The 27,986-nt window shown below is 38.1% G+C and overlaps 1 protein-coding gene and 1 pseudogene across 5 annotated transcripts in view; one reads left to right on the forward strand and one right to left on the reverse strand.

Moving 5' to 3' along the window:
• The window catches only part of SLC35G2 (solute carrier family 35 member G2), a 42,473-nt gene extending 17,730 nt beyond the window's left edge, over positions 1-24,743 (forward strand). For 3 of the 4 annotated variants that reach the window (XM_079101166.1, XM_079101167.1, XM_079101164.1), the window contains exon 2: positions 23,315-24,743. In XM_079101166.1, coding sequence (XP_078957292.1) covers positions 23,329-24,567 — 1,239 coding nt within the window. In that variant the 5' untranslated portion in view covers positions 23,315-23,328 and the 3' untranslated portion in view covers positions 24,568-24,743. The remainder of the gene's footprint in view (positions 1-23,314) is intronic. The other variant, XM_079101165.1, reaches the window with a different exon arrangement.
• A 474-nt stretch (positions 24,744-25,217) lies between these two features.
• LOC306637687 (heat shock protein HSP 90-beta-like) lies at positions 25,218-27,425 on the reverse strand (annotated as a pseudogene). Its single transcript has one exon. The product of its transcript is annotated as a heat shock protein HSP 90-beta-like (transcript).
• Positions 27,426-27,986: the final 561 nt, after the last annotated feature.

Genomic DNA, 27,986 nt, shown 5'->3' on the forward strand with positions numbered 1-27,986 from the left:
TTAAAGATCATTGTATTATTGTCAGTCTTTGATACATTAGACAGGCGTTATATATGAGTGAATACTCTTTCATAAACTTCAAAATATGAATGCTTTAACATTTGTATTAAAATAATATTGTTAAGAAGTAAGAGAGGTTTGTTGATTAATGAGTTTCATTTTTTAAATGTTACATCGTATGCCAATGTATCTCTGTATCTGACAAGGTTTAGTTGTAGTAACAAATATCACTCCAGCCTTTTGGATCAGATAGAATATAAGAAACCAAAAGTTTCCAAATCACTGGAAATTCTGGAGGAGGAGGTTTCTAACTTGACCTTCATATGTAATTCCTAGAATGCATGATTTTATCCTTTATTTCTAATCTAAAATATTGGTAGCATTTCATAAACTGTATGAAAGCTTCTTCTTATAGAAAGAGAGCTCAGAGAAAAATCAGCATTTCTTCAATGTCAGTGACAAAATCTGCATAGTATTTAACTAACAAAGTGATAAAGTTAGTGTTTATTGAGTACCTACTCTGTGCCAGGCACTGAGTAGTGCTCTTGACCTGTCATATCATTAAATCTTTATTAACCATCTTTTAACCTGGTAATATCAGCCCATTCGACAGATTAAGAGATTGAAGTTTAGAAAAATTATGTAACTCAGTGATGAAGTGCTTGGCTTGCCTGGTATGTGTGAGGCTTTGGGTTCAATCCCCAGAACTGCCCCCTGCCCCCACATACACACAAAGAAAGAAAGAAACAAAGGGAAAAAAAAAAAGAAAGGAAGGTAGGAAGGAAGAAATGTCATGTCATGTATGCACAGGTAGAAAATGAGGCAAAATTCTAATTTAGTGACATCCAACCAAAGATCTTTCTTCAATAACTACATTCAGTAAACCAGTTCATTTAGGTATTGAAACATGTTTTACAATTCACTTTTTTTCTAGATGATACAGGAGGATGTAGTTTTTAAAAACAGATGTTGAAAACTTGATGTTTCAGGGGTAGGGTATAGCTCAATGGGAGAGCACTTGGTTAACATACAAGAGGTCATGGATCAAATTCCCAGAACTGCAAACAATAAAAACAAAAAACCTCAGGCATTTCACAAGGTTACAGGGGCCTAGCAAGCAAGCAAATCATTTTATTGCAGGCTAAAATCATCGTGTCTGTATCTCTTGACCCACATCTTTGTGGTCTCATTTATAGATACTTCAGAAAATAAGAAAATTCAGGACTTGGGGTATAGTGCAGTGATCGCATGCTTTCCTAGTATGTGTGAGACACTGGGTTCAATACCCAGCACCAAAAAAGATTAAAAAAAAAAAGTCTAAGTAAAATCATGGGTTTACCTGAAGTTGTTTTGTCTACAACTGTGGGTCTTCTGTCTGATTTTCAGACATTCACAGAATGATGGTATATAATTACCACAAACATGGTGAATTGAAACAGCACAATGTATTCTGCAGTTCTGTAGATTAGAAGTCCAACATGGATATCACTGGGCTAAAACCCGGGGGTTGGCCAGCTCCAAAGAAGAATCAATTTTCTCTCCTTTCCCAGTTTCTAGCAGCTGCCCTCATTCCTTGGCTCACAACTCCTTTCTAACTTCAGCGCTGGCAGCAGCAGGTTGAGTCCTTAGGTTGGGTCACTCTGCCTTTGCCTTGACTTTTCTATCTTCCTCTTATAAGGGTCAAATCAGATAATCTAGGATAGTCCCCCTGTTTTAAGATCAGCTAATTTAGCAGCCTTAATGTCGTCAGCTACCTTAATTGCCTTTGCCACATAAGGCAATATATTCTCACGTTCTGGGAATCTGAAGGTAGACATATTGGTTGGGGTCGGGGGTTATTCTGCCTACCACGGATGGCTGCTTTGCAGTAGGTATGGAAGAGCTCAGGCTTTACAATAAGGCTGATCTGAACATTGGCTCTACTATCAACTGGATGTCACCCACTGTCAAGTCACTCAACTTCTCAAAATCTATTTCCTTGCCTATAAAATAGATGATTACAGGGCTGGGGATGTAGCTCAGTGGTAGAGTGCTTGCCTCAAATGTGCAAGGCAAGACACTGGGTTCAATCCCCAGAACTGGGAGGAAAAAAAAAAAAAAAAAAAGATTGCAACTGTACACCGTAGAGTTGTTTTGACCTTTATTTTTTTGTTGTCCATGGACTTTTATTTTATTTATTTGTTTATGTATTTGTTTATATGCGGTGCTGAGAATCCAACCCACTGCTTCACACATGCCAGGTAAGTGCTCTACCACTGAGCCACAACCCCAGCTCCTGTTTTGACCTTTAAATGAATAAATAAAGTTCTTAGCACATGCCTGGCACAGAGAAGGTGCTAAATAAACATAGCTATTATTATAATTAGAGCCATAGTCAGTACTGTACAATCCAAAAAGCACATCCCAGGAGCTCTGGAGCATCTGTGCTTGATATTTCTTGTGGTTTCATTTTTCCTTTAACTGAATGGTTGCCTCAAATCCTTATCAAAACAGTGTATTGACCCTAAATAAACACACAAAACATGAATGAGGACACTTTAGTTCACTTTTAGTCACAGCTAATTTTTTTCAGAACAAAGAGGCAAACATGAATATTCTTGATTTCTTTTTTTCTATTTTACAGTAGAAATCTTCCCCTGATCATAAAAAAAAAAGTATTTACATTCAAAGGAAAAACTAGGAGATGGCTATGCATTCACTTCACATGTGACTTTTCCTGTGGTGTGGTCTATCCTTAAAGAAGGGAGTGGCTGTAGTTGGTCATCCCATGTGCTTTTCAGCTATCAAAAGGATGAAATTAATGAATGGTCTGTTGTGTTCAGAGCTCATTGCCAGCCATTAAAAGGGATAGCATAGAACTGGAGATACAGTTAAGTGGTAAGGACTTCCCTAGCACACGCTAGGGGTTAAATCCTGGCATAACACACACACACAACACACACACACACACACACACACAAAACACACACACACACACACACAACATTATAGAATATTTAATGACATAGGAAAACGTGGAATAAATAAAAAACAGTGAAATAGTATACCTTGTTTCCATACCAGTTTTGAAAAACAAATTCATGAAAGGGTCAATAGTTATATCCAAGTGGCAGGGATTATGAGTGATTTTTATTTTCTTTGCTTTCCCATGTTTATGATTTTTTTTAATAATAATCATATATTGCTTTTGTAGTAGGAATAAACAAAGTGTCTTTTTCTTATTTAGAAATCTGATGGTGGTAAATAAGGCCTGAATCAGATGCTTGTTCTAAGTCAACCCAGATGCTGAACCACTGGGAAGTCCTGAAGCAGAGCCACTGTGGATTTCGGGTGCTGGGATTCACTTGACTGGGTCACAATGTGAGGTGTGCACTGGGAAGCAGGGAACTAGCAACTTAAAGTCAGCCTGGAGTTGCTGAAGGATGTGGATTTCCAGTGTGCTTCATAATTGATTGCAAATGCTTTAATTTTGAAAAGCCCATACATATTACTTTGGGAGCAGTTCAGTTATACTTGAGGAACTTAATATTAAAGGAAATCTGGAAGATCTACCTTCAGAAATAGTATCAAGCATTAGAGAAGCTAAATATACAAATTCTGTGAATAGCCAAAAAGTATTCCCTGAAGTTTTATTCTGGAATTATTACTAAGGACTTCAATGTGTTTTAATGAATAAGATTTCTTATTTGAGTTATTAACCACTTAAATTCACTTATTTATATCCCTTATATTTTGTTCTCTATCTAAATTTGCTTCATTTAAAAAAAACTGATCCATGCATTGATTAAAAAAACACTTATTGAACTCACATCTCTTCCCGAGTACTATGCTAGGTGCAACGAATAAAAAAAATTAGTAATGTGTGGTCTCTGCAGTTGAACCCTCACAGAGAGAAAGCTAAAAATACAATTGTGATTCCATATGAAAAATCCTACAATTGACAATACGATGTTAGCACCTGGGTGTGGACATCTAACTCAGATTGGGTAGAAGTGGGGCTAGGGACTCTTCTGAAAGGTAATAGTTAATGTGGACTTTGAAGAATGAATAGGAATTAAGTAGGTGAAACACACACACACACACACACAGAGAAAGAGCATTCCATAAAGAAGTAACAGTGTGCGTAAAATCCCAGAGACATGAAAGAGCATGGCAGAGCACACGCCTGTAATCCCAGCAGCTCAGGAGGCTGAGTCAGGAGGAGGGAGAGTTCAAAAACCAGACTTGGCAAAAGCGAGGCACTAAGCAACTCAATGAGACCCTATCTCTAAATAAAATACAAAAATAGGGCTGGAGATGTAGCTCAGTGTTTGGGTGCCCCTGAGTTCAATGCCTGGTACCAAAAAAGGAAAGAGCATGGCAGAATCAAAGAATTCCCAGGAATTTGGAATATCCAGAACTTCTCTACATGTGGAGGATAAGTAGGGGAAAAGGTTATGAGGATTGATTTTATGTGTCAACTTGGCTGGTCATACATCTTTCTAGATGTTTTGTAATTATGTTTTTAGGTGAGATTTACATTTAAATCAGTGGTTGTCATCATGTTAAGTGAAATAAGTCAAACTGAGAAGGTTAAGGGCCCAGCAGTACGTTTTCTCTTCTATGTGGAAGCTAGAAAGGAAGAAGGAAAAAACAATGATGGGGTGGATCTCCTAAAAATCAAAGGGAGATTTGATAGAGCAAAGGGACCAAAGAGTGAGAGGTTAGAGGGAAGAGGGAAATTCTGAGAAGTTATGTTAGCCAAATTGTATGTCACATTGTATGCATGTGTGAATATATAACAAAAAAAATCCCATCAATGTGTACAACTGTAATGCACCAATCAAAAAATGTGGAAAAAAGAAGCAAGAAAAAAATAAAAATAAAACCAGTGGTCCTTGGGTAAAACAGATTGCCTGCTATAATGTGGGTATGCATCATCCAATAATTTGAAAACCTAAATAGAGCAAAACTGGGCTGGGGATGTAGCTCAGTGGCAGAGTGCTTGTTTAACACGTCTGAAGATCTGAGTTTAATCCCCAGTACTGGAAACAACAACAAAATCAATCAGACAACCAAAGCAGGACAAAAAAACACTAACCTCCCACAGCAAATAGTTTTTGAAATGGAACTGCAATACTGGATCTTCTCTAGGTCTCTATCTTGCTACTTAATATGGAAATTTTGGACTTGCCAGCCTCCAAAATTTTATGAGCCCATTCCTTACATCAATCTGTCTCTCTCCCCTCACTTCTTTCTTTCTTTTTTTTTTAAATTTTTTATTTGTTCTTTTTAGTTATACATGACAGTAGAGTGTGATTTTTTAAAAGTTTAAAAATAAACTTTTTTATGAAAGGAGAACACACAGAGAAATAAGCACAACCAAGTGTATCATTTTAGAAGTCAAACAGTATTAGTTGTGATTAAAACAAGTCTCTCTTATGCCTACTTTCTCAATACCCAGTCTTATCCCTATAGATTACCACCCTCAACTTATTTAGTTTCACTAATATTCTTCTCCATATCTTTGAAAAATTGTATGTATATATCCATTTTTCTTTTCTTTCTTTATTTTGGTGCTGGGGATAAAACCCAGGCCTTACACATTCTAGGCAACTGCTCTATCACTGAGCTAAATCTCCAGCCCCTTATACCAATATTTGTTAATTTGTCAACTTTAATCCTTGTCTAAATATCTCTCACCTATCTCAACTTTATTTTTCTTACCCCATGCCCTAATTATATATATATTTTTGTTAAACCAATGGCCAATGTTACACTGCCAATATCAATATTATTTACAGAGCCAACTAATGCATTGCAACCTGTTTTCCTCCACATTTTCATTTTTTCTGAAGCTAATAACTGCCTCATTTTCTCATTTTTTAAATTTACTTATTGTTAATTTTCCCCCAATGTTCCAGCATCTCTGCTACATACTGAGCAATTTCCATTTTTTTTTTTTTTTTTTTTTTTTTTTTTTTTTTTAGTTGTAGATGGACACAATACCTCTTTTTGTTTATTTATTTTTATGTGGTCTGAGGCTCAAACCCAGTGCCTTACACGGGCTAGGCCAGCACTCTACCACTGAGCTACAACCCTATCTCCCAATTCCATTTTTTTATGCTGAAAATACTTAAGATTATTTTTTCTGAGCTGCCTCTGGAGCCCTCTTCCTTCCTCCTCATCTCTTGCACTATTGTTTCCTTGAGGTTCTGAGATATCCCCTTGTGCCACCTTAGGATTTTTCCTTGCTGCTTTTCTTTATTGGATGTTCTTTTCTACATCTTCCATGTTCTTGTTTTATTTCCTTATTTTGCTCAAGTAGTTCTTCCAGCTTCTTTCATGAAACTGTAGCATATTATCATTCATAGCTGTTTTCCAACCAAGTCCAGAAACCTGAACAACAGAAGGACCCAAGTTCAGAGCTTTGTCTCAAAAGAACAAAGGTCAGCCAGCTGCCTTCTGACAGCAAGGGAGACCCAAGGCTCCAGGAGCCTAGCACCCTCCTGGAGCCACGCCCCCAGATTGTATTTGGACATATTATACATACTTGAAATATAGCTTCCCATTCTTGTGGTTGTACATGATGTAGAATTCATATATGAACATAGGAAAGTTATGTCCTATTCATTCTAGTGTCTTTCTATTCCCATCTCACCTCCCTTTCCTTCATTCCCCTTTGTCTAATCCAACAAACTTCTAATCTCCCCATCCCTGTATTGTGTGTTAGCATCCACATATCAGAACATTCGGCCTTTGTTTTTTTGGGGGATTGGCTTATTTCACTTAGCATGATAGTCTCCAGTTCCATTCATTTACTGGCAAATGCCATAATTTCAATTCCATTCTTTTTTAAGGTTGGGTAATATTCCATTGTGTACATGTACCACATTTTCTTCTTCCATTTATCTGTTGAAGGATACCTAGGTTGGTTCCATAGCTTAGCTTTTGTGAATTGAACTGCTATCAACATTGATGTAGTCTCCTGATTTTAAGTCCTTTGGGTATATGCTGAGGAGTGGGATAACTGGGTCAAATGGTAATTCTGTTTCAAATTTTCTGAGGCATCTTCATACTGCTTTCCAGAGTGGTTGTACCAATTTGCAGTCCTACCAGCAATATATGAGTGTACCTTTTTCCTCACATCCTCACCAAGATTTATTGTTACTTGTATTCTTGATCATTGCCATTCTGATTGGAGTGAGATGAAAATCTCAGTGTAGTTTTAATTTGCATATCTCTAATTGCTAGAGATGTTGACCATTTTTTCATATATTTCTTCTTCTGTGAAGTGTCTGTTCAGTCCCTTTGCCCATTCATTGACTGGGTTATTCTTTTTTTTTTTTTTTTTTTTTTCCCTTTGGTGTTTTTTTTGAGTTATTTGTATATCCTGGAGATTAATGCTATCTGAGATGCAGGTGGTAAAGATCTCCCATTCTGTAGGCTCTCTCTTATGTTCTTGATTGTTTCCTTTGCTGTGAAGATGTTTTTTAGTTTGAATCCATCCCATTTATTGATTCTTAATTTTACTTCTTGTGTTTTAGGAATCTTGTTGAGGAATTTGGTTCCTGAGTCAACATGATGGAGATTTGGGCCTACTTTTTCTTCTAGTAGGTGCATGGTCTCGGATCTAATGTGTAGGTCCTTGATCCACTTTGAGTTGAGTTTTGTGTAGGGTGAGAGATAGAGATTTAATTTTATTTTGGTACATATGAATTTCCAGTTTTCCCAATTCCATTTAATGAAGAAGCTGTCTTTTCTCCAATGTACCTTTATGGTGCCTTTATCTAGTGCGAGATAACTGTATTTATATAGGTTTGTCCTGTCTTCTATTCCATATCATTGGTCTTCATGTATGTTTTGGTGTCAATACCATGCCATTTTTGTTACAATAGCTCTGTAGTATAATTTACGGTCTGGTATTGTGATGCCTCTTGCTTCACTTTTCTCACTAAGGATTGCTTTGACTATTTTGGGCCTCTATTTTTCCAAATGAATTTCTTGCCTGCTTTTTCTATTTCTATGAAGAATGTCAGCAGAACCTTAATAGAAATTGCATTAAATCTATATAGTGCTTTTGGTAGTGTGGTCATTTTGACAATATTGATTCTGCCTATCAGGAACATGGGAGATCTTTCCATCTTTTAAGTTCTTCTTCAATTTCTTTCTTTAGTGTACTGTAGTTTTCATTGTAGAGGTCTTTCACCTCTTTTGTTAGATTGGTTCCCAAATAGTTTTTTTTTTTTTTTTTGAGACTATTGTGAATGGGATAGTTTTTCTAAGTTCTCTTTCACTTGATTCATCACTGATATATAGGAATGCAATTGATTTATGGTTATTAATTTTATATCCTGTTACTTTGCTGAATTCATTTATGAGTTCTAGAAGTTTTCTGGGTCTTCTAAATATAGAATCATATCATTGGCAAATAGCGATAGAAGTCTCCTTTTCTTCTTTGTATCCCTTTAATTTCTTCTATCTAATTTCTCTGGCTTGAGTTTCCAGGACTATGTTAAACAGAAGTGTTGAAAGAGGGCATCCCTGTCTTGTTCCAGGTTTTAGAGGGAGTGCTTTCAATTTTTCTCCATTTAGAATGATGTTAGCCTTGGGTTTGGTAATCATGTGATTCTTGTATTTAAGTCGTTGATATGATGAATTATGTTTATTGATTTCCTTATTTTGAACCAACCTTGCATCCCTGGGACAATCCCCACTTGATCATGGTGCACTATTTTTAAAATATGTTTTTGTATATGATTTGTGAGGATTTTATTAAGAATTTTTGCATCTATGTTCATCAAGGATATTGGTCTGAAGTTTTCTTTCCTTGATGTGTCTTTGTCTGGTTTTGGTATTAGGGTGATACTAGCTTCATAGAAAGAGTTTGGAAGGGTTCCCTCTCTTTCTATCTCATGGAATAATTTGAGGAGGTTTGGTGTTAGTTTTTTGAAGGTCTGATAGAACTTGGCTGAGAATATGTCTGGTCCTGGGCTTTTCTTTCTTGGTAGACTTTCAATGTCATTCTCAATTTCATTGCTTGAAATTGATCTGTTTAAATTTTCTATGTCCTCCAGATTCAATTTGGGTAGGTCATATGTCTCTAGAAATCTGTGATGTCTTCATAATTGTCTATTTTATAGAGTGTAAATTTTCAAGATAGTTTATTATTATTGTCTGTATTTCAGTAGTGTCCATTGTGATATTTCCTTTTTCATCACAAATTTTAGAAATTTGAGTTTTCTCTCTCTTCCTCTTTGTTACCTTGGCAGAGGGTTTAACAATTTTATTTATTTTTTCAAAGAACCAACTTTTTGTTTCTTTGATTTTTTTTGTTTCAATTTCATTGATTTCATTATTTCCTTTCTTCTACTACTTTTGATATTGATTTGTTCTTTTTTTTTCTAGGACTTTTAGATGTAATGTTAGGTTATTTACTTGTTGACTTTCTATTCTTTTAATGAATGAGCTGAATGCAATGAATTTTTCCTCTTAGCAATGCCTTCATAGTGTCCCAGGGATTTTGATATGTTGTGTTGCTATTCTCATTTACCTCTAAGTAATTTTTTAAAAATTTCATTCCTGCTTTTTTCCACTATCCATTGGTCATTCAGTAGCATATTATTTAATCACCAGGTGATGGGGTAGTTTCTATTTTTTTTATTTTACTGTTGATTTCTAGTTTCATCCCATTATGATTTGATAGAATGCAAGGCATTATCTCTGTTTTTAAAATTTATCTTTTAATTTTTTTACAGACTGCATTTTGATTCATTGTACACAAATGGGGTACATCATTTCATTTCTATGATTGTACTCGATGTAGATTCATACCATTCATGTAATCATACATGTACATAGGGTAATGATGTCTGTCTCATTCCACCATTTTTCATACCCCCCTCCGTCACATTTCCTTCTACATAAAGTTCCCGCATTCTTCGCTCACTCCAAACCCCCCCATATTATCTATTTTTTTGTACTTGCTAAGAGTTGCTTTGTGATCTAAGATATGGTCTATTTTAGAGAATGATCCATGTACTGCTGAGAACAAAGTATATTCAGTCATAGATGGATGAAATATTCTATATATGTCTGTTAAGCCTAAATTATTATTTGTATTTTTTAGTTCTGTAGCTTCTTTATTTAGTTTTTGTTTGGGGGATCTATCTAGTGATGAGTGAGGTGCGTTAAAGTTGCCCAGAATTATTGTGTTGTGGTCTATTTGATTCTTGAAATTGAGAAGGATTTGTTTGATCTAAGTAGGTGTTCCATTGTTTGGGGCATAAATAGTTATGATCTTAGTCTTCTTGATGTATATAATTCCCTTAAGCAGTTTGGAATGTCCTTCTTTATCCCTTCTGATTAACTTTGGCTCGAAGTCCACTTTATCTAATATGAGGATGGAAACCCCTGCTTATTTACACTATCCATGTGAATGATACCCATCCTCTTACTTTCAGTCTGGGGATGTCTTTGCCTATGGGGTGAGCCTCTTGGAGACAGCATATATTGGGTCTTGTTTTTTAATCTAATCTGTCAGTCTATGCCTTTTGATTGATGAGTTTAGGCCATTTACATTCAATGTTATTATTGGTAAATGAAATTTATACCCTGTCATTTTCATTTATTTTTGGTTTTTACTTGAATTAATTTCTCCTTTGATTGACTATTCTTCTAATGTAGTTCCTCCCTTTGCTGGTTTTCACTTTTATTTTTCAATTCTTCTTCATGAAATATTTTATTGAATATGTTTCGTAGTGCAGGCTCTCTAGCTGCGAATTCTTTCAACTTTTGTTTATTGTGTAAGGATTTATTTCATCATAAATTCTGAAGTTCAACATTTTGGAGTATAGTTTTCTTGGCTGCCATTCATTTTCTTTCAGAGCTTAGTATATATTAGTCCAAGACCTCCTAGCTTTGAGGGTCTGGGTTAAGAAGTCAGCTGAGATCTGAATTGTTCCCTCTAAATGTGACTTGTTCTTCTCTGGCATCCTTCAAAATTCTATTCTTGTCTTGTATGTTAAGCATTTTCTTAATAATGTGCCTTAGTGGGGATTTTCTAATATTATTTCATTGACATGATTGTGCATTCCTTTGGTTTGTATCTCTGAGCCTTCATCTATCCTGATAAATCTTAAATTTGATCTTTTCATATTATCCCATATTTCTTGGAAGTTCTGTTCATGGTCTCTTAACATCTTTTCTCCATGAGCAACTTTATTTTCAAGATCATATGTTTTGTCTTCATTGCCTGAAACTGTCTTCCAAGTGTTCTAGTCTATTGGTGATGCTTTCCATTGAATTTTTAATTTGATTTAATGATTCCTTCATTTTGAGGATTTCTGCTTGATTTTTTTTCAGAATCTCTCTTTATTGAAGTGATCTTTCACTTCCTGTAATTTTCCTCTGATTTCACTCCTTACATCATCTCTTACCTTGCAGGTGTCTAACTATGTATATTCTAAACTCCTTCTCTGACATTTCTTCCATTATGGTGTTGATGAATTCTGTTATTGAAGTATCTTTTTTGGGGGGGGTGATTTTTTTCCCTTGCTTTTTCACATTTTTTTGTGTCTACCCATCTAACACTATGAATATGAGGCAGTAGAGTTTCTATACTGTGGACTTACAGTGTCCCTGAATGTTTCCAGTACCTCACCATTTCAGGGGAGACAAATAATAACAACAACCAATTCAAACAATATTCAACATTAAACCAAATAGTTCCTACTATGACATCTACAATGTTAATTATCACAATCAAGAGAAATGATATGTTCAGTTATTGCTTACTATAAAAACACTAAGTTTGCAAAAAGGTTTACAATTTCAAATGGTGGACAGGGAAAGAACAGAAGTGCTATATGATGTGATAATTATGAGGGAGGAGGAGAGATGATAGAAGTAAAAAATTAAAGTAAGAGTCAAAACAAGAACACCAGAGATTGGCTGTTAGCAAAAGAAAACAAAGAAAGAATCAAGAGAAAGAGGTGAGAGAAAAAACATATATACATACATACATGTATATGCGCATATATATATACACACTTGCATTTATATACATAATGTAAAAATATAAAAAATAAAAATAAAAGAATACAAAACAAAACTGAAATATACTAATCAAACATTCTAGTCCTTAAGAAACTAATCCATGAAAAATAACTAGCATCAAAAGTGCTAGAAATGAGGGGGCTGGAGGTATAGCTCAGTTGTAGAGTGCTTGCCTTGCAAGCACAAGGCCCTGGGTTCAATCCCCAGTACTGCAAAAAAAAAAAAAAAAAAAAAAAAAAAGATGCTAGAAATGAGAAACAAAACCAAATATGAATATGTATAAATATCCATGAACAATTAAGGTCATGATTAAACAAGAAAAGGGGAAAAAAAAAAAGATCTTGATGAAAAGTTAAATAATTGTTTCTGTTGGAGTTCAAAATATTCTCAGCTTCCCTTCTCAGCAGTTTTAGGTGGGTCATCTGGAGTTGATGCTTGCTGCACCCTCAGGGTGGGGTTGCTATAGTGGGAGAGGTAATCCCATAAGCAGAACACCTCTTTGCTGAATGCCAGTTGATCTGAAGATTTTAAGTCAGTGCACCTCCATAACCAGCAATTGCCAGTCCATACTGGAAGACTGTACCCTAAAAATCTCCCCTGGCTTCCATGTGATGGAGGAGCCAATTATTAATCTACTACATCACCTGTGGACCCTATGTTCCCTGGTCTCTGGTTTAGTCTCCAAAATCAATCTCTCCTGCTCCCGCCCTTTCAAATTCCTGGCCAGATTCTGTAAGCAGCTAGATTGGAGCTGGAGAGGGAGAGCTGGGTGCCTTTCCACAACCAGTTGTTCCTTGTGTAAACCTCTCTCAGTGTTTTATTTTTTCCTGGTCACTTAGGCACACTGTGTCATGCAGTGTGGGTTTACCAGGTTTTTGGGGTCAAACTCAGGTTTGCCAGAAATCAGCTTCTATATTTTGGGTCAAACTCAGGTTTGCCAGAAATCAGCTTCTCCAGCTGCTGGCCCCATGTTGAAGCTGCAAAATGGTTCTTTCCTCTGTCCACTACAAGCAGTTGGGATAGATTCGGCTTCTTTCCAGCATAAGGAGAAGTTTAGCTGGGCAGTTTCTTTGAGTTTAGTAGAGTGTTGTCTTTGATCTCTAAACTCTGTTACCCAGACACACTTCAAGCCTCCTAGAAATGTATATTCCTTTATTCCCTTATCCCTCTACTTTGCTCATGGAGGGACTTCTCTTGCTGGTCCCTCTGGCTGCGGCAGTGGCTGTGGCCCTGGGGATTTCTTCCTTATTTTATTATATCCAACCTCTTGAGTCCCCAATCTGCTTTGAATATCCAGTATTAAATTCCAGTAATGTATCCTCCCCCCTTTATTTTTGTTCACTCACCTTGCTGAGAACTTGCCTACTGCTTTCTTGGTTTCATGCCACAGAGAGCCAAGAAAGTGACCATCTCTATTTCACCATTCTAAAACCCTCCCTCACCTCTTTCTCTTCCTCCCTGCCTCCCTCTTTCCCTCCTCCATATACCCACCCACACTTATTCTGTTCCTCTGCAGAGTGCTGGCTAACCTTTATATCAAAGGATTTTACAACTTTAGGTGTCAATCTGGAGGCATAGTTTCTGGTGAAGTTATTACCAGTGCTGTTTGCTGCAGCCATTATTAGAGGATTGTCCTAAGGATTCAAACTGAGATAGTGGACAAAAATATTGGTTTTATGTTTTCCATTCTGGATTGTGCCTGTCGGATTGTGCCTGTTGTTCAAGTGGACGCCCAACAATGTACCCTTTTAATCCATTTGTTTCTGGCATTTCATGTTGATACATTTGTACTTAGGCAGGCTTCTCCTTTGATTCTATTTCTTTTTTGTGGGGTGGTTACCAGGGATTGAACTCAGGGGCACACAACCACTGAGCCACATCCCAGCCCTATTTTTGATTTTATTTAGAGACAGGGTCTCACTGAGTTGCTTAGCACCTCAGTTTTGCTGAGGCTGGCTTTGAACTTGTAATCCTTCTTCCTCAGCCCTGTGGGCCACTGGGATTACAGGCATGCGCCACCAGCCTGGCCTTTGGTTCTATTTCATATTATCTCTATTTGACTAAGCTGGTCTCTTTGGCCCAAATGGAGCCCTGTGCCTTGGAGGACCCTCCCTCTGTAAACCCCTATTAAAGGAACCCTGTGAGGAAGGTGGCACGTTGGTCTGAATACTTTAAGCAGTGCCCAGAAAGTTGTGATCACTCAACCACAAAAGTGATCTTGCATGGGAGGGAGAGGTATCGAAACACTTAGAAGTGTGAAATCATTTGAAAGACAAATTGTGGACTGGGAATACAGCTCAGTGGTAGAGCACTTGCCTAGCATGTGCAAGGCCCTGGGTTCAATCCCTAGCACTGCCAAAAACAAACAAACAAACAAACAAACAAACAAAAAAAAAACCCAAAAAACAAAAAACACAAATTATCATCCCAAACTTTCTTAAAATAGACATAATTCTTATTACTCTTCTTGGGAGCAGAGCCAGAACTAAAAGCCAATATTTCTCACTCTTAAATTTCTTCTCTCTTTGGTTTCCTCTTCTTTTTACCTGACTGCTTATTACATATGCTTAAGGTTCTAATTCAGGTGCCTTTTCCACCTGGAAAACAATCTTTGCCTGTGCTCCAACAGCTCCCTGTACTTCCCTGGCTTTCTTTATTCACTTCTTAAAATACTACATTTGAACTTATATCTCATCTTTCCTACTAGTCTGTAAGATCTATGAGAACAGAGATTATCTCTTTTATTTATTTTCATATTTCTAGCACCTACCATGGTGCTAAGTGTATGGTACCACAATTGGTTTTATTAATTGAGTTGAAAGACTCAAAGATGTGCAAAATGTAAAAGCCCATCAGGATTCCAGGTTTTTTTCAAGAACTTATTCATGAAAGCCAGGAATTAGATGAATACTTGAGAGACTGATGAAAATTTGTATATATCCCTTTAGATTGGAAGACTTTTGCATCAGTGGGACTCAATATAATGGTAGCATCTTTGAGAAATTCTGGAATCTGTTATAAACTAATTTACTGAGAGAAATGAACACAAATTATACAATACAAATGCTAGTTTAATATATGTTACTGGACTAACAAAGAAACTCAGGAATGCCTAAGAGTTTGTTGAATAAGACTTTCTTCTTGCTTCAGAAGGATCCCACAAAAGGAGGACAAAATATTCTACTTTCCAAAATCAATCAATTAAGACTGTAAGGAAATTCCACGAAACCACGCCGGACCCGGGAAATCACATAAGGGAATTTATTAAGCAAACAGAGTGTCTCCCTGCAGGGTAAGAGAGAAAATGAGAGGAAAATAGAAAGGAAAAGAAAGGGTGTGCACTAGAGAGAGTGGAAAGCCAGGAGGATAGAGAAAAGTGAGTAGGACAGACAGAAGAAAGGAAAAAGAGGGCGGGGAAGCTACAGTAAACAGTTGAATTCTGCTGGGCTAACAGGGGACCAATATGGGAGAAGGATACTTGCAAGCTGACTGATGAACCAATAGCTAGCCAGGATGTTCTCAGATTGACAAGTGGTTGGGAGGCAGGGAAAATAGTTGTACCTGATGGGCGGGGGAGCAGCTTTATACATTACAAAGACTAGATATCATTTCCTAAGAGGTCTTCTACTTTTAACTATCACTGAAGAATATTCACCTTCCTATTTTATTCTTTAAAATATTGGGGAGAAGGCTGGGTATGTAGCTCAATTGGTAGAATGTTTTTAGTTACAGGTACTTTATTATCTGTTGTGATTTCTGCTGATCAGGGATTTGGGAAGGGCATGGGTAAGGGATTCCGACTCTGGGCATCTCATGTACTTGCAGCTAGGTAGGTGGCTGGAATAGCAGGTGGCTGTAGCAACTGGGGCTGACCAGGCATTTCTTTCTTTTCTTGTACTCTCACAGCCTCTTCATGTGGTTTCTCTACGTGGGTGCGTTTGAGCTTCCTCACAACATTGTGACCTCAGCAGTCAAACTGCTTATGCAGCAGCTCGGGGCTCCATGCATCAGTATTCCAGCCAGGAAGGAACAGTTCTGGGACCCAGTCTCGGAAGATCAGTGTGCCACTTCTGCCATATTCTGTTGGCTGAACCAGTCTTGAAAGCCTATCTACTTTCAATGGGAGGGGACACGGATCTCCCGCCTTCCTGCCTCTCCTTCTAAATATGTCAAACATTAAAAAAGCCCAAACATGGGGCTGGAGTTGTGGCTTAGTGGTAGAGAACTTGCCTAGTATGTGTGAGGCACTGGGTTTGATTCTCAGTACCACATAAGAATAAATACATTAATTAATGTCCATTGACAACTAAAAATATATAAAACCCCAAACATACTTATTGTGGTTCTCTCTGGAAGGTACATCTGTCACAGGGATCATATTAGCAGTCATGGGACTTTATTCTAAGAAGAATATGTTTTTTCCGTATTGGGGAAAAGAGAGGGATGTTCCCTGCTTAAGCTGACTGACGCGAAGGTCACTAGTTATTTGTAACTGTTGGGTGTGCCTTCTCATTCCCCAGTTGGAAGACTGCCTAGATAGCACATTTTAATTGCCCTTTGCTTTCCTGAACACAGAGGAAGTATGAGAGGAGTTCAGTGATAAGTGATCCTTATCATGTCTGTTTAGAGTGGCAGGGAGAGGTGAGTTTCCTGGGGCTAAGAAAATACTGTTAGTGTCTTCCCAAGAGAGCTTCTCAACAGGCAAGCAGGCCAAACAGCAAAAATCTGTGGACTATAAGCCTCAGGATACAGTTTTCCCATATTGGGGATGTGTGCATTGAGGAGAGCCTGGAGAATTTACTTGAGATAAACTGCATTTGCATACTTGCAACCTAGAGGATGTCAGAGAAACAAAGAGCTGAGCAGAGGGAGAATTCCAACAGGTATCAGCATCCGGGCTCAATCTGAGATGCAGAACCAGCAGGGGATTCATTATGAGGAATTGGCATATGCAATTGTGGGGCTGGATGAGTAACTCTGAAGTCTGGGCCGGCAGGTGGGTGGGAAGGGGATATTAGGAGCTAGTTGATGCTGAATATGCTAGAGGCCCTGGGTTCAATCCTCAGTCAGGCAAGTGGGCAGAAAGCAAATTGGAAGCCCATAAGTATGTCTGAAGCTTTTTGTCCACAAGCAGTAAGAAAAGATATATTGTGAGCAGGTTAGAACTCCAAGAGCATCAATATTTTGACTCTCTGAATTTAAGAAAGGCCTAGTACTGTTTTAAAGGACTTACCTGATTGAGTCAGGCCTATTCCCACTATAGTCTATTTTTCATAAACTTAAAGTCAACTGATTGGGGACTTTTACCACATCTGCAAAAGCCCTTCATAGTGTTACTTCAATTAGTGTTGTTTTGTTTTGTTTGTTGTCAGCACTAGCCAAGCACATTACCACTAAGCAACATCTTCAGCCCTAGATTAGTGTTTGATTAAGTAACTGGGAACTGTAGTTCAGTCTAGCTAAATTTATACATCAAAAATTCATTATATAACAGCAGCCAACTTATGAGACATATGTCCCTTTCCATTTCTTTCCTCCCTTTGCCAGTACACTAGGGGAGATAGAACCTAAAAGAATGAGACAGAAGCATCTGAGAGAAATATATCTCCTTCCCATGGCCTTCAATGGGAGAGAATAGGAGGAGTGAAATAGCAGACCACAGCTGCCCCTGCTTCGTGTCGCTGGACCTATAGATCTGCCTGCAGTGGGCAAGGGAAAGCTTTGAATGAATATAAGATAAAAATTCAACAATGAATGGTGAATGGAAAGTTATGGAATCTAAGTTAGGAAGAAGATAATTTTTGTCCATCAAGGAACGGAGATATGACATAGCATATTTGAGTTTAGTAACTGGAAACAAAACTTGCCCTGAGTTGAGTCAACTAGATAACAAAGTGATTAGATTATGAAAATTAGATTGGAAGAACAACTGCAGATGTTTAAACAAAGAAGAAGAAGGAGGAGGAGGAGGAGAAGAAGGAGGAAACAAGTGAGTGGAGAGGTCAGGAAAGGCTAGTTTCTAAAGATAGAATTTGTATTGGACCTTAAAAGATGAGCAGTGTTTAAAAAGTTCCAGCAGAAGGGAGTCGGTGAGAATAAAGGCTTAGGGAAATAAAATATGCACACATAGAATGAGGTCAGGGAGGCCACTAGACTGATTGCTCCGATCAAAGTGTTTGTGTTAAGGAGCTAAGTATTGATAGGTGCTATATTAGGCAGGGTATTGGGAGCTAGGCAGAGGAGTTGAAATTTGATAAGGTAGAGAGTAGGTCTGTAGCGAACTCTAGATTCTTGAATAGGAAAGCCTTGAGGGAAGTTTTTGATTTGTTTGAATGTTTTAAAGACAGAGTAATGTGACAGTGGGAACATACAGATGGATTTTAGAGAAAGATTGGGATTCAAAGAGGCTAGTTAGGATGCATTTTTTCATTATTGTAACCAAAATACTTGACAAGAACAACTTAGAGGAGGAAAGGTTTATTTGGGGTCAGAGTTTTTCATATTCAATCCACAGTTGGCCACTCCATTGCTCTGGGCCGAAGATGAGGCAGAACATTATGGTGGAAGTGTGTGGTAGAGGAGAGCTGCCCAACTCATGGCAACCAGGAAACAGAAAGAGCAGCTTGACCCAGAGATAAGAAATAATCCCCAAGGACGCACCCCAAGTGACCTACTTCCTTCAGCCTTGCCCCACCTGCCTATAGTTACCACCCAGTAGTCCATTCAAATTATTAATTCATCACATAGATTAATCAAATGGATTAATCCAGTGATGAGGCTAAAACCCTCATAAGCTAATCATTCCATCTCTGAACATTGTTACATTGGACATCATATTTCCAACACATGGGCTTTTTTGGGGAATGCTTTATATCCAAACCATAACAGTTTACCCTTACCCCTAAAATCTCATGTCCATCTTACAATGCAAATTGCATTCAGTCCATGTCTAAGAGTCCTTATAGTATTAACAGTTCCAGCATTGCTCAAAAGTCTTAAGTCCAAAGTCTCCCCAAGACTCAAAGCAAACTCTTGGCTCTGAGGCCCTGAAAATATCAAAAGCAAGTTACATGCATCCAATATATAGTAGCCCAGAGTAAGCATTCCCATTCCAAAAGGAAGGAATAAGTGCTTAAAAAGAAGGCACAGAAACAGCACAAGATCAAAACTCAGACAGGTAAACATTAGGTCCTGTAAATCCCTGTTTGTCATCTCATGTACACGGTGGTGAGATATGAACTCCAAAGGACCTGGGCTGCCCTGCCCTTGTTGCCTTGTTGGTTGTAGCCCATGTGGCCTCCCTTCTTAGGCTGGCTCTCTCTGCAACCAAAAGCTTTTCTTTGCAGATATTCCACATTACTGGCATGTCTTAATCCCTGGGGTCTTCATTCCAGTGTTGGTTTAATTCTCACAGTTTCATGCATTTCTTTCTCATGGGCTGCTCAAGGGATTTAGACCCTGCCACATTTTGCCAGGCCTCACAGGTCTTTCTTTGAAACCTTGGTTGAAGTCTTTGTAACCCTAAAACTCCAGCATCCTGCATTCCTGCAGAATCAGTACCATGTGATTGACAAGAAGATATACTACCAGATAAAGCAGTAGCCAGATCTCCTTGGACCATGGCCTCTGAGTGCCTGGGCAACTGAAAGCAGTAAAACTAATTCTGGAGAAATAACTTTCTAGGAACGCCTGTGTGAGCAGTTGCCCCCATGGTCTTCTATTAGAGGAAGAGGTTTTACTCCTGGGCCTGCTGTGGGTATGGTCTTGCTGATTGCTGAGATTCCTTCAAGGCATATTTTCTATTGTCTCTGTACAAGGTACTTAGCTTCTTCTTAGTGATGGTAATTTCTTCAATAACCATAACTTCCTGGGATCCAGGTTTTTACACACCTTTATGGTCAAACTGCAAGTTTTAAAAATCTTCTCTGCTTTCTGCTGCTTATTCACATAGTAAACCTAGCAAAAAAACATCCAGCAATACTCTTGCCAGTGCCTGTATGCTGTGCTGGCTATGAAATTTCCTCTACCAGATTCACAAGTCCATCATCACCTTTAAATTTGGTCTCATATGCAAAGTCTCAAGACATGAACAAAATATAGATAAGTCATTTGCTAGAATGTATCATATGTGGCCTCTCTCCAATTCCCAAGAGTCCTCGTTCTCTTTTGAAACCTCATGAGCACAGTTTTTACCGTCTGCATTCCTATCTGTATTCTGGTCTTCTGAGCTCTCAACAGAATTGTAAGCTTTGCTTACAAGATTCTGAGGTTTCTCCAGCCTGTGTATCTGAACTTTTCCAAACTCTTCCCATAAATCAGTACCAGAGGCTTCTGAATCACATGATCAGGTTAGTCACAGCAATGATCCTACTCTCAATATCAGTTTCTGTGTTAATTCACTTTTCATCACTGTGACCAAAATATCTGACAAGAATAACTAGAGGAGGAAAAGTTTATTTCAGCTCACAGTTTCAGAGATTCAGTCCATGGTCAGCTGGCTCTATTGCTCTGGGTCTGAAATGAGGAAGAAAATCATGGTGGAAGAAAGCTGCTAGCTCATAGTGGCTGGGAAGGAGAAAAAGAGCAAAGATCCAGGGACAGGATATAATCCCCAAGGGCATATGCCCAGTGACCTACTTCCTCCAACCTTGCTCCCCCTGCCTACAGTTACCACCCAGTAGTCCATTTAAGTTAATAACCCATCAAATGGATCAATCCATTGATGAGGTTACAACCATCATAATCTAATCATTTCATCTATGAACTTTACTACATTGGACATGTTTCTAACACATGAGCTTTTCAAGGGCTACTTTCACATACAACTGTAATAGGATGCAGTTACTTTAGATAGGAATTGACAATAACTTGTCCCAGAATCATAAAGGTAAAATAGTGTTGGAGGAAAAGGCAAAATCTGATAAATATTTCAAAGATAAAAACAGTAAGTTTGATGACCAAATGGGAGTGTGATGGCAAAAATGATAATTCAGAGTATTCTTTGGTTTCTGGTTTGAGGGACGTCACAAATATAAATGAGGAAAATCTACTTGAGAGATCAGGACTATTAATTCAGTTTGAGCTTATTGAAGTGAAACGATGAGTTGAAGCGGAAATGTTCTAGAAGTTTGAGATAAAGAATAGTCAGATTAGCCTGATAGGGGCATGTTGGAAGGGTCACAAGGGAGGGGTCCATGCTAGGAGACTGAAGGACTTGGAGGCATAGATGTAGATGGTGGTGTTTTTTTCCCCATGACTTTCCAGCCAAAGGCAGTCCCTTTTAGAAGAAAAAAAGAGTAAATAGAATAGAACAGTTGGTTATCCAGATGGTGTCAAAGAACAGAATTAGATTTGATTTCTGGGCCATGGTTTAAGATCCTGGAACTGATGAGTTTTGGCAAGGGTCCAGGGAGTCATGAGTACAAAAAAAAATTTTCTTTTTCTTCTCTTTCCCTTCCTATCTTATAGTGGGGAAAAGAGGAGTCACTGGAAAGGAATTAGGAATTTTTTCAAAGGAAGAAAGGAAGGAAAGAAAGATAACTGAATGAGCAAATACTGGTCTAAAAGAATCACCCAAAGTAAAAACACATCTATAAGATAATTATAGATGAAAAGAAATCAAAATTTTTAAAAAAATTGTAGTTGTAGGTAGACAGTATGCCTTTATTTTATTTATTTAGTTTTATGTGGTGCTGAGGATTGAACCCAGGGACTCACACATACTAGGCAAGCGCTGTGCCACTGAGCTCCAGCTCCAGCCCCAAATCAGATTTATTGCTAATATTTATTGAGAGTTTATGGTGTGCTGGCACTGTGGCTTTTTTTATAGGCATTATTTCTTTAATTCTTATTTAACAAAATAAAGTGATATTTTTCTTCCTCAACAAGATGTGGTAGACATATTTCCATGTTAGTAAAGATCCACGTTGTCATTTTTAATGGATCCATAGCATACTATTCCACTGTATAAAGATTCATTATTGTTAGCTACAAAGACCTCTCCTGCATACATTTCCTCATACTTTTTATATGCTCTCTTCTTAAATAATAGATGAAAATTTTCTTTAGTTTTTAACAATACCATGACTCAAAAAAAAATATATAAAAGTACACTGCAAAATGGTTTTCTTCTATTCTTCTTCCTTGTACTACCCCAAACACTATTAGTTTCTTTTGTTGATGTTCAGTCATAATTTTGTTATGTAAGGAAATATAAATAAATTTTCTTATCTTTTTCCCTTTTTTTTGGTGGTAATTTGGTTTGAATCCAGGGTGTCCACAAACCCACCCTCTTTTAAAAGTTTTTTGATTTTGAGACAGGATCTCACTAAGTGCCCAGGTTGGTTTTACACTTGCAATCCTCCAGCTTCAGTCTCCAAGTAGCTGGGATTATAGGTACACATCATCACAACCACTAGTTCTTTTCTTTTACCTTCCCTTCTCTTCTTTTTCTTTTCTTTTTATTCAGAATGTAAAAAGCATCTTGTAATCACTTTTTCATGGTAAAAATCATAAAAGTGATATTGCTTAGTACAGGATCATTTCTAATTAAAATCTCAACATATGTTGCCCAACTACTTATCAGAAAGTGTGTACATTTTTTTATTCTTACCAACAATGCATGTGCTACTAAATGCATTTTATTTTTTAATTTCAGTGTATTTTTATATTTGAAAATATATGGCAAGCATAGAGTGAAATTACTATAACTTATAATTGATTGCACAAAACACTTTGGACTCATCCACTTATAATTTATAATACAGACAACTGGTCACAATGAAAAATAGAAGTTTGGTCTAAGTTGTTATTTATTTCTCTGTGTTTTTGGATGAGTAGAGAAATGAGTAGGATGGAAAAAATATCAGTATGTTATGTAATGCTGAGAAACAGAGCTAAATAAATGAAAAACAAGCAGGATGAGAAATTGGGACAAATCTAATGTGAGTGAAGAAGGGTGAATGATTCCACTGTGTTCTTTAGATGTGATAAGCATAGTGCCAGATCATCTTTTTAAATTTTTATTTTAGTTATAGATGGACACAGTACCTTTATTTTTATGTGGCACTGAGGATCCAACCCAGGGCTTCACACGTGCTAGGCAAGCGCTCTACCACAGAGCCATAACCCCAGTCCCAGATCATCTTTTCCTATATTTTTTTTCCTAGGCTCCTGTTATAACCTCTACTTTCTGTCATTGAAGTGGTGCATATTATCAGAATAGAAATTCTTTTTTCAATGGAATGAATATGACATTTGTCTCTTTTATTTTTAATAGAATTGATTGAAGAAATGGATACTTCTCCATCCAAAAAGTATCCAGTAAAAAAACGGGTGAAAATACATCCCAACACAGTGATGGTGAAATATACTTCTCATTATCCCCAGCCTGGGGAAGATGGATATGAAGAAATCAATGAAGACTATGGAAATTTTATGGAAGAAAATCCAAAGAAAGGTCTGCTGAGCGAAATGAAAAGAAAAGGTAGAACTTTCTTCGGAACCATGGATCCTCAGCCTCCACCAACAGAAGACCCAATGACTAATGAGATTGGACAATTCCAGAGCTTTGCAGAAAAAAATATTTTTCAATCCCGAAAAATGTGGATAGTGCTGTTTGGATCTGCTTTGGCTCATGGATGTGTGGCTCTTATCACTAGGCTTGTTTCTGACCGTTCTAAAGTTCCATCTTTAGAACTGATTTTTATCCGTTCTGTCTTGCAGGTCTTATCTGTTTTAGTTGTGTGTTACTACCAGGAGCCTCCCTTTGGACCCAGTGGATACAGATTACGGCTCTTCTTTTATGGTGTATGCAATGTCATTTCTATTACCTGTGCTTATACATCATTTTCAATAGTTCCTCCCAGCAATGGCACCACTATGTGGAGAGCCACAACCACAGTGTTCAGTGCCATTTTGGCATTTCTACTTGTAGATGAGAAAATGGCTTATGTTGACATGGCTACAGTTTTTTGCAGCATCTTAGGTGTTTGTCTTGTCATGATCCCCAATATTGTAGATGAAGACAATTCTTTGTTAAATGCCTGGAAAGAAGCCTTTGGGTACACTATGACTGTGATGGCTGGACTGACCACTGCTCTTTCTATGATAGTATACAGGTCCATCAGGGAGAAGATCAGCATGTGGACTGCCCTGTTTACCTTCGGTTGGACTGGGACAATCTGGGGAGTATCTACTATGTTTGTTCTTCAAGAACCTATCATTCCATTAGATGGAGAAACATGGAGTTATCTCATTGCTATATGCGTCTGTTCCACTGTGGCATTTTTAGGAGTTTATTATGCCTTGGACAAATTCCATCCAGCTTTGGTCAGCACAGTACAGCATCTGGAGATTGTGGTAGCTATGGTCCTGCAGCTTCTAGTGTTACACATATTTCCTAGTGTCTATGATGTCTTTGGAGGGGTAATCATTATGATCAGTGTATTTGTCCTTGCTGGCTATAAACTTTACTGGAGGAATTTAAAAAGGCAAGATTATCAGGAAATACTAGACTCTCCCATTAAATAATATCTGGTTATTATTATTTTGTTAATGTTCAGTTACTAATATGTACACTGCCAATTTAATGTTTACCTACTTATAAATGTCTTTATGTTATATAACTCAGAGTGCTATATAATATATAATTAATATAGTCAGATGCAGAAAAATTATTATATAGTCTAATATATTTAAACAGATATTAAATATGAGAAATATGTCATGAACTTGGTGTCTTTACAGTTATTAACACACAGTGATTGTGAAGTGTTAATTTCCATTGCAAATGACACAGAGTTTGTTTGAGTTTCCTGAGAGAGAGGAAGAGCCACTTGCATGTTTGTTTGGAAGCTAGGAAGATAAGAGTATGTGAAACTAAGTCTCTGGGACAACTTCTACTCCATAAGAACACAACTTTATTTCTTCCAATTTTGAAGAAGACTTTCTGACTTTCTGTCCTTCCAGTCTGTGCTTTTCTCTTTCACGGTTACCTTATTTCCTTCAACTCCTCTTTTTTCTTTTTTTGTATAAAACTGCATCTTCTCTATTTTACATACTTTAATTTTGGAACAAAGTAAAACAACCAAAAATACTATACAACATCCAGCCCCGTTGCCAAACTAGATAGGGTTTGGGGGTTTAAGGCCCTTGTTTCCTGCCTTAAGACACAAGGACAGGAGAAAAGCCACTAGAACATCAATCAGCAGAGGAAGCCAGGTGGGAAAGGGCCATTCAAGGCTACTGTAGGAGCCAAGGGAAACTATACAGAGGGCAGATTTCTCAGTGGCAACTCCTAATCTACTTCTTCCATGTGAGATACGTTCTCATCACCCTCAAGAGGGGGTATCGCATCAGGGACAGCATTGCTGGGTTCTTCCCCTGTCACTTCATCTTCCTCAATGTCTATGCCTAGCTTTACCATGTGGTAGATGTGAATGGAGTGGGTCTGGAGGGTCCTCAAGGGGGAGGCCAGAAGAGAGAAGTGAAGTTTCACATTGCAGCACCACCAGGTCCTTGACAGGCTGTCATTTTTGTCTGTCTCTGCCTTTTGCCACAGTGTCTCTACAATCTGGTGGTCAGGGTTGATCTCCAGGTGCTTTCTGGCCATCGTGTAGCCCATTGTATTATTGTCTCAAAGTGCCTGGGCCTTCATGATCCGCTCCGTATTGATTGTCCAGCCATAGATGCTGGTGACAGTGCAGCAGGGTGAAGACACAAGCCTACTGGAGATTGTCACCTTCTCAACCTTTTTATCCAAGATTTCCTCCATGAGCTTGCAAAGGTTCTCAAACTTTGTCTTGCCCTCTTCCATTTTCTTCTTTTCCTCCTGTTCTCAGGTTGCTCCAGACCTTCCTTGGTCACAGAGACCAGGCTCTCCCCATCAAATTCCTTGAACTGCTGCATGCAATACTCATCAGTAGCCTCAGTCATTGTCTACCAACTCAAAGACCCTCTTCTGCGCATGCTCCACAAAAGTAGATTTGGCCACCGGCTCTATGTTTAATAGATTACTTCTGTGTCTTCTTCATGCAAGAGACATACTCTGACAGAGAAGTCATCTCATCTCCAGACTGAGAAGTGTGATATTGCAGCAGCTCAGAAAGGTGTCGCCGATTAGTAGCATCTTCATGGATTCCAAGCTTAAGATTTTTAGGGAATGCCTCATAGAAGTTTTTGTAGTTCTTCTTGTCTTTTGTCAACTCAAAGAAGAGTTCAAGGCACTTCTTCAGAATGTTTTTGCGGATGACTTTCAAGATTTTGCTCTGCTACAGTATTTCTCAGGAGATATTTAGGGGCAGATCCTCAGAGTCAACAGCACCATGAATAAAGTTAACATATTTTGGTATCAGCTCATCGCAGCTGTCCATGATGAACACACGACAGACATAGAGTTTAGTGGTGTTATTCTTCTTGTCCTTAAAGAGGTCAAAGGGAGCCTACTGTGGGATGAACAGCAATGCCTGAAATTCCAAAAGACCTTCTATGAAGAAGTGCTTGACTACCAGGTGGTCTTCCCAGACATTAGTGAGGCTCTTGTAAAAGTCTCCATATCCTTCCTGAGTGATGCCATCAGGGTTTCTGGTAAACAGGCTTGGTCTTGTTCAGTCCTTCATGATAAATATATCTCTCCTTAATCTTCTTTATTTTCTTTCTCTCATCCTTACCAATGTCATCCTCCTCATCTGAGCCCACATCTTTAATCTTGGGTTTCTCCTCATCATCCTTATCTTCCTCTTCTTTCTCACCTTTCTCTTCCTCTGTCTCATCATCACTGATTTCCTTCACTCGTTCCTTCTCCAAATAAAGGGTGATTGGATAGCCTATGAACTGCTAGCGCTTCTTCACCACTTCTTTGACCCACCTCTCCTCTTAGGTGGAGAATGGCTTTAATACCCTGGCCAGTGGGCTCACCATGATCAGCTCATACAGTGAAGAGTTCCCTAGCAGAAGATTCCCAGCCATACTGTTCATCATCATTATGCTTTGTGACCACGACCACTCTCTCTGCCACCAGATAGGCAGGATAAAGTCCTATACCAAATTGCCCAAAGTTATGTCTGCACCAGCCTGAAGATCCTCCAAAAATGCTTTAGTACCAGACTTGGCAATGGTTCCTGAGTTGTTTATGAGATCAGCCTTGGTCATGCCAATGCCTGTGTCCACCAAAGTCAGGGACCTTTATTGAGGATTGGGGATGATGTCAATTTTCAGCTCTTTACCACTGTCCAACTTGGAAGGGTTTGTGAGGCTCTCATTGTGAATCTTGTCCAAGGCATCCGAAGCATTCAAGATCAATTCCTGAAGGAAAATTTCCTTGTTGGAATAGAAGGTATTGATGAGAGACATGAGTTGGGCAATTTCTGCCTGAAGGTAAAGGTCTCCATTTCCTTAAGCATCTCAAAGAGAAAAGACTTTGAGTATTACAGAGTAGGGTGGGCCAGAACAGTGTATGACTTGCTGGCAACACCTAGGCTGTGCGAGGGTGACTCAAGAATCAACTCCTCTTGCATATATATATATATATATTTTTTTTTTTTTAAATATATGTTTTAGTTGTCAATGAACCTTTATTTTACTTATTTATTTATTTATATGTGATACTGAGAATGGAACCCAGTGCCTCACACATGCTAGGCAAGTGCTCTACCACTGAGCCACAACCTAATCCCCTGCTCATATATTTTTGATGGAGGTTTTATGTGTGTGTGTGGGTGGGTGTGCATGTGTGCACAAAAGCCTGTCTTTTCGTTTTGTTTTTTTGGCAGTACTGGGAATTGAGGGCTTAGCACATGGTAGGCAAGGCAAGTGCTCTACCACTGAGCTACATCCCCAGTTTTTTTTGGTTTGAAGATTTAACCCAGAGGTGCTTTACTACTGAGCTACATTCCGAACTCCTTAAAAATTTTTTTTTGAGACAGGTACTCATTAAGTTGCTTAGGGTGTGA

Source organism: Sciurus vulgaris (assembly GCF_902686455.1).
Source record: "Sciurus vulgaris genome assembly, chromosome: 10".
NCBI lineage: Eukaryota > Metazoa > Chordata > Mammalia > Rodentia > Sciuridae > Sciurus > Sciurus vulgaris.